This window comes from Mastomys coucha, unplaced genomic scaffold (genome assembly GCF_008632895.1).
Source record: "Mastomys coucha isolate ucsf_1 unplaced genomic scaffold, UCSF_Mcou_1 pScaffold15, whole genome shotgun sequence".
Classification (NCBI taxonomy): domain Eukaryota; kingdom Metazoa; phylum Chordata; class Mammalia; order Rodentia; family Muridae; genus Mastomys; species Mastomys coucha.
Genome location: NW_022196897.1, coordinates 19,319,024 through 19,326,178, shown reverse-complemented (window position 1 = coordinate 19,326,178; position 7,155 = coordinate 19,319,024). Strand labels below are relative to the sequence as shown.

The following is a 7,155-nucleotide window of genomic DNA, read 5'->3' as shown; positions in this document are numbered from 1 at the left end:
AGAGCAGTCAGTGCTCTTAACTGCTGAGCCATCTCGTCAGCCCCATCTGTCTCTTTTTTAACACTTATTTTTATAATTTATTATTTTTTTAATGTACATGTGTTTTGCTTGCATGTATGTCTGTGTAAGGTGTCAGATCCCCCGGGTGAGGAGTTACAGACAGTTGTGAGCTGCCATGTGGGTGAACCCTGGTCCTCTCAAGCAGCCAGTGTGCTCTTAACCGCTGAGCTCTCTCTCTAGCCTCACGATACCCATCTTTGATCATTGTTTGCATGGTTCCTAACTGGGCAGATTCAAAGCCTGTGATGACATAGTATCTGGACTGACTGGTAGGTTTCAGTGTCGCTAGCTGCTGGAAGGTGGGGTGCAAGTGACAGCTGCCAAGGGAGCTTCCTCTAGGGAGTGGGCTGCAGAGAATCGGGCAGTCAGCCTCCTGCCTGCACTGTGGAGGGAAGTTCCTTCTAGACTGTAGAGGGTGGTGCTAACCTAACAATCTTCTAAACCACTGTAAAAAGCACAGGACTGGGCCTGCCTTACCCTGGTCCTGAGGATGGTCAGGGAGCCGTTCTGCAGCTGGAAGTGGAGGCGGCTGATGGGCAGTGGAAGGCCATCTTTGGTCCAGTGGATGTCTGGAGCTGGGTCTCCACGAACCACACAGTGTAGCTGGATGCTGCCCCCTACAGGTTCTACCAGGTAGGAGAAGGCTTCCCCTTGTAGGACTGGAGCCTCTGTAAGAGCCAACCCCAAAGTAGCCAGGAGTGAAGCACTCTGGTAGCCTATCACTTCATCAACCCACTACCAAACTCTGTTCAGCTCCTGCCTTCTCTCTGAGCACTGAAGGAACCCTTGCTGACCCAGCATGGCTGTGCACAGGGCAAACAGCTTCTGTGTCATGGGTTGATGTCCATAAACTGGCACTGGTCACCAGGTTCTTTGATTGATTAGTGATGCCCGAGTAGATGCAGGAAGGAATTGGTCTTAGCTGTATCTACCATACTGGTCCACACAGATAGATCGCCCCAGCTGCAGATCACACTGCCAGGCACTTTGGGAAAGAACCATAGGAGCTGGAGTGGTAAGACACCAGTTGGACAGAAGCTAGGTACTCATTTATGTCTCCAGGCACTGCTGGCTGTTCTGGGCTGGCTTCTGTGGTTCCTGAGATCGAATTGATCCAAAGCCATACAGACCCAGTGCCGTGGGTTACATTGCCTCCCACAAGGCCCACCCAAAGCTAAGCAAATATCCCAGGTTTCTGAGGGCCACCTATGCCAAGGGGACAACAGCAGAAGACTGGTAAGCACTGGCCATATTCTGGCCCCAGAAGCCTCCAACTCCCCAGACACTATCCGGCTGCAGCTGGGACTGTTGGGAGAGCAAGTATAAAGTACGGTTTTCTGCACTGACCTCCCTCCTCCAGGGATGTGTTTACAGAGTAGAACTCGGGCCCTGGCAGTGTATAAAGTCCCTGTCCCCAGGGCTCCCAACATGCACGGGTTGAAGAGTCACTAGTCAGAAGGCAGGAAGCTAGTTTCTTTTTCTTTTTTCTTTTTTTTTTTGTTTTTTTGTTTTTGTTTTTTGTTTTTTTGAGACAGGGTTTCTCTGTGTAGTCCTGGCTGTCCTCACTCTGTAGACCAGGCTGGCCTCACTCTGTAGACTAGGCTGGCCTCGAACTCAGAAATCTGCCTGCCTCTGCCTCCCAAGTGCTGGGATTAAGGAAGCTGGTTTCTTAAACAGCAGGAAACAGGGAGGGTTTCAGAAAGGCTATGGAGGAAGATCGCACGGGCTCCCATCCTACCTACCCTTCACATGGACGAAGCTGACAGCCTGCACACGGCCAACTCTGTTCTCAGCCCAGCACACGTACATGCCGCTGTCCTCTCTGGTGACGGCTGCCCGCTGCAGTGTGCTGCCCCCGTCCTGCTCAGACACCCCCTCTGTGGTGGAAAGAGAGAAGTCCACAGCTCTTACTCTGGAATAAGGGCCTCTATCCTTGGATGTTCTACAGAGGCCTGTGCATCCAGAAGGTGCTTAACAGGGATGCAGAGACGAATGACAGGGTCCCTTCTCCATGGTCGGCAGCCTGACTGGGGGGCAGGGGGAGAGGGGCACAAGCCACAGAGCATCTGGCCAGAGACTTTGCCTGTTTTGTGATTTCCAGGTGACAGTCAAGCGTAGGCCTTTGGGGGACTATTAACATAATCAGACAAAAAATTACAGTCCTGTGATCCAAGTGCTTGGGAATGAAGATAGTAGGTCTAGGAGCTAAAGGTCAGCCTGGGCTACAAAGAACCCTGTGAGTTCTCTGATTGGCTAGACTGACTGGCTGGCGAGTCTCAGAGTTATGCCTGCCTTTGCCTTCCCAGTGCTGGAATCACAAAGACACGCCACTATATCCAGCTTTTCCTGTGGGTGCTGAGAATTTGAACTCAGGCCCTCTGTAGACACTGCCCTTCCTTCATGTGGGTCAGACATAGTCTCCATGGCAGACAAATACATGACTGTGCATTTCTGGGTTGGGTCCTCTTGTCCTTGGTGCCTATGCTTTTCTCTGTGTCATAGAAGTAACTGGGACATCTACTGTAGCTCTCTTGTAAGGCACACAGAGAATCTGTCTGCAGGTGCATATGAGTGCTCAGTAGACCTGGCCTTACACTTGGGTGATGTACTCTACAGCAGAAAATGCCATTTCCAGGGGAGAGCACCCAGCGACCCACTAACAAAGCAGACATTGGTCAAGTACCTATTGTGTACTCTGAACCCCTATGTTCCCCTGCTGGGTCTCAGGAGGGACGGCAGAGTTCCCCCATGTTAGCAGCATCTCTGGGCAAGCACATCAACATCCCTCTCCTGACCTGAGGTCTCTGGGGCTGAGTCTTTTGTTCAGATAACTTTTTTTTTTTTTTTTTAAGATTTATTTATTTTGCCGGGCAGTGGTGGCGCACGCCTTTAATCCTAGTACTTGGGAGGCAGAGACAGGCGGATTTCTGAGTTCGAGGCCAACCTGGTCTACAGAGTGAGTTCCAGGACACCCAGAGCTATACAGAGAAACCTTGTCTCGAAACCCCCCCCCAAAAAAGATTTATTTATTTTATGTATATGAGTACACTGTAGCTGTCTTCAGACACTCCAGAAGAGGGCGTCAGATCTCATTACAGATGGTTGTGAGCCACCATGTGGTTGCTGGGATTTGAACTCAGGACACTTGGAAGAGCAGCTGGTGCTCTTCACAGCTGAGCCATCCCTCAGATGGCTTCTTGCTAACACTAACATACAGCTCAGGGTGTGCTCACAGGCAGGGTCCTGTGTTTGCTTGTGTCCCAGGGCCTGAAGGACCATCGGCCACCCCCCTCTGCTCTACCACACTGGTCTCTCAACCCTCCTTCCCCTTTCACCTCCCCAGCCCCAGCCCTGATCACCCCTGACTCCAGGAGATCTAGACCTGTGACAGGCTGGTCGTTGATGGTCCAGCCAATGTGGGGTGTTGGGCTGCCCCTGGCCACACAGCGAAGCCATAGCCTGTCCCCAAGGCGCAGGCTGCGGTCCCCAGGCAAGGTGGTGAGGATAGGCATCGTCAGGATGGTGAGATGCACACGGCGGCGGGCACGGCCCACGGCATTCTCTGCAGTGCAGATGTATGTGCCTGCATCCTGGCCCTGTAGGGAGAGGGAGGTTCAGGATGGTGACTGCCTCTGCACCTAGCCTGGGTCAGAACATCCTTGGAGACCCATTCTCTACAGGTTCCTGTGAAGCATCCAAGCCAGAGAAGCAGAGTGACTCTTCCTAGATCCTACAGCCAGCAGGAGGCCTGCCTTCCCTGAGACTAGGCAGGGTGTCTCCATTTTAAAAAATCACCCAGGCTCTGAACATATGACCAGAGTCAAGGGACCTAGTCCTGTTTTCTGACATTGTCCTGGGTGATGGGTCTTGTGCTCAAGCTCACACATGCCTACTTCTCCATGTTTGAAATACCCAAGAGGTGGCTCCTCCCTCTGGGACCTTTATAGAGAAAACCCAGTGAGGTTCTGAAGGGGTCCTGAGGCAGGGCTAGTATGTTCCTCATTGCTGTGGGGACAGGGTCTATAACCCTGATAACCCCCACGGAGTCCTGCGTCAACACCCAGCTGCCAGGGCATTCAAAGAGTGGCTCCTTTTGCAGTACTGATGGTCAGGGGGGCTGGCGCCCCAGAACCCCGGTTCAACACCTCCTCTGGAACTTGGAGGATATTCAGTGCGGAGGTTGGTTAAGAACAACTGGTCCACTTGGGAGACACCGAGTTGTCACTATGCTTACCTGGGAGGTGGCCATGGAGGTAATTTCAAACCTGGATTCTGATTATGGACAGAAGCAGTCTTGGGAAATCCAGCTGCCTCTGACCCTTGGCTTATCCTTGTGGGTGGGAACCCAACACTGCCCTCCCACATTCCCAGGGGCTAAAGGACTCAGGGATAGCCTTGGCCAGCAGGCGGTACTCCACAGCTACTCACTGACTTTGGGTCTGGGCCTCACCTCAGAGTTCTTCACCAGTAGCTCCCCGGAAGGCTGCAGGGTAAACTTGCCCTCAGCTCCAGATACCAGATGGCCATCCTTTTCCCAGGTGATGGCTGGCTCGGGGCTGCCCTTGGCAGTACAGGGCAGGAGGGCGTGGGAGCCCTCAATGGTGGACAAGTCTGGGAGGCCGTTCTCAATCACAGGTGGGACTGCAGAGAGACGGATGCTCATCTGGGGCTGGGTTGAGCTGTTGTAGGTTTAGCTTCTCTGTGCCAGTGCCTGGTTAGCACTCAGCCATTACTAACTGCTAAGCCATAGGCCACTGCCTGTGGGCAGAGTGATCTGAGGGTTCTGTGGTTGTCAATGTTATACCCCTATAGTAGCTGTGTACCCAGGTGTGTACACACAGGTGCATGTGTATGAGTGTGTACACACACATGACTTAAAGCGCTGTGGTAGGGGCCGAGGCCATGTAGGGCTCCATTAGCGCAGGCTCCCTCATATGACAACCTCAGAGAGCATGTGCAGCAAAGCTTGTATATGTCCCTCCCCCACAGACAATTCTAGGGATACAGTGAAGGTCCCAGGCAGGTGCAGCTGGTTTCATTCATCGAGCTGCATGCATCCATGCTGGGTAAGCAGGGTCAGGAGGGGCATGGAGCCAGGAGCCACTCTGGATTCAGGGCAAACCCAATCCTAGCCACAGAGCCACAGCCACCACCAACAGCCACCGGGACAGAATACCCTGGTGGTGTTCCTGGTGGACCCATTGAGTACTCTCTGAATGCTGAGCAGATGTTTGGCAGACCATAAGGCTCGATCTAAGGAAGAGCCAGACATATAGAAGCTTCTGGCAGAGGAGATGATTACCATCACTAAGTTATGAGAGAAGGAAGGCCAGGCAAGCAGGCCGGGGGCCTGGGGGTGGGGGGTGGAGAAGGCAGAGGTGGGTGTTTATGCCTGGAGCCAGCCAGTCCGTGGACAAGAGAAAGTTCCCTCAGCAGAAGGGGTAGGAGAGGGGTGGGGTGTGTCAGTCAGGGCTGGGGTAGACTAGGAAGAGAAAGTCTCAAACTCTGGGCCCACCTTGCACCACTAGCCTGGTCTTTGCCATGGCACTGCCCACACTGTTCTGGGCAATGCAGAAGTAGTTCCCGGCGTCCTCTGGGCTGGCATGCATGATCCGCAGCTGGCCACTGGGGAGGACCTGCATATGAGCTCCTGGATTTGGATGGATAAAGTTAAGGCTAGTATCTGGGGTGGCAGAAGCGCCTAGAAGGATGTGGCTTGAGATGCTCTGTTGGACTTGCTGGTGTCTTAGAGGGCAGGAGGCCCAGGCTGGGCTGTGTAGGATCTCTCCCAGGGGTGAGGGTGGGGGTCTCCTGAGTAGGAAGAAGGACCACCTTGCCCTTCCTGTGGGCCACTGTGAGGTCTCACCTTCAGGGATGCTGAGTCCCTCCTTCTGCCAGATGACCATTGGCTGGGGGATGCCAGAGGCCTCACAGGGCAGCAACACCTCCTCTGATGCCACCACCGGAACCACGCTGGGGAGGGGCTTTACCACAGGGGAGGCTGCGGGCACAGAAGACAGAGGTCCCTCCAACCAGGATTTATATCAAAGGAGAGGGGATTCACAGGGAACAGGAGCTCTGAAGACTCATGACAGCGACAAGGCTGCAGGGAGCCTGCTGTCTCCCAAAGATTCCAAACTAGGAATTAGTTTAAGTTAGGCTGGGGGCATCAGGGGCTGAGGCCTCCCCTATACTCCCAGTCCTACCTGTCTCCAGCCCCTTCCCTGCTCCATTTACCCTGGGGCCTCAGGTGGGCCCAGCTGGGGTCCTTACCTTGCACTGTGAGGACCATGTGCTTGCGGGCCACCCCCACAGAGTTTCGAGCTGTGCAGGTGTATCGGCCAGCGTGGATAGGAAGGGCCTGCTCAATCTCCAGGGCTCCTGTGGGTGGGAGCCAGGCATGGTTGGGGGAGGAGGGATAGGAGTAGGGATAGGAGTCCCTACTGATGGAGGGGGCAGGGCTGTTACCAACACCCTTCTAAACTGCCTTTGTTGCCCATGGGTAAAGGGCACAGAGGGCATGGGAACCAGTTTTGAGCCCACCATGTTCCCTGCTTTCTACTCTCTGGCCTCAGTTTCTCCATGTACACAATGAGAAGCAGACAAGATGGGCTGCAGGGCCTCAGGGCTATGGGGTCTCAGGGTCAGTTGCTTCTCTCTGAGAACCTCTGCTCTCCCCAGTGTGCTCCTCTCAGAAGCCTCCCAGGACTCCCCTCTGCTCTCTCCAGTTGGAAAGAGGGCAGCAGGCAGTGAGCCTCAGCTTAACCTTCTCACTGTAAAGCGGTCTGGAGACCCTGGGGCCTGCTGGGGGTGGAGGGAGGCAAGGCCACCGGCCTATAACCCTATAATGGATGAGAGATCCATTGCACCCAGAGAGTCTGAAAAGCAGGGGCTGCCCTGCCCAGTGGTCTGGAGAGCAAGGCTTCCTAATTAGCAAGAGCACTCATTTACGGGATTTCCACAATCATTTTTGTACACTTGTACATCTGAGAGGTAAATGTAGTTTCTTTTCTTTTCTTTTCTTTTCTTTTCTTTTCTCCCTCCCCCTGCCTCTCTTTCCTTCTTTTGTTTTTTTTTTTTAAAAGATTTATTTTA

The 7,155-nt window shown here is 53.6% G+C and overlaps 1 protein-coding gene across 1 annotated transcript in view; it reads right to left on the bottom strand.

The window, feature by feature from the left end:
• The window catches only part of Hmcn2 (hemicentin 2), a 151,066-nt gene that overhangs the window by 23,794 nt on the left and 120,117 nt on the right, over positions 1–7,155 (bottom strand). The window contains exons 78-84 of the mRNA XM_031369744.1: positions 6,334–6,441; positions 5,927–6,061; positions 5,576–5,710; positions 4,511–4,701; positions 3,443–3,656; positions 1,803–1,937; positions 538–728 (exon numbers count right to left, since the gene is read on the bottom strand). Coding sequence (XP_031225604.1) covers positions 538–728; positions 1,803–1,937; positions 3,443–3,656; positions 4,511–4,701; positions 5,576–5,710; positions 5,927–6,061; positions 6,334–6,441 — 1,109 coding nt within the window. The remainder of the gene's footprint in view (positions 1–537; positions 729–1,802; positions 1,938–3,442; positions 3,657–4,510; positions 4,702–5,575; positions 5,711–5,926; positions 6,062–6,333; positions 6,442–7,155) is intronic.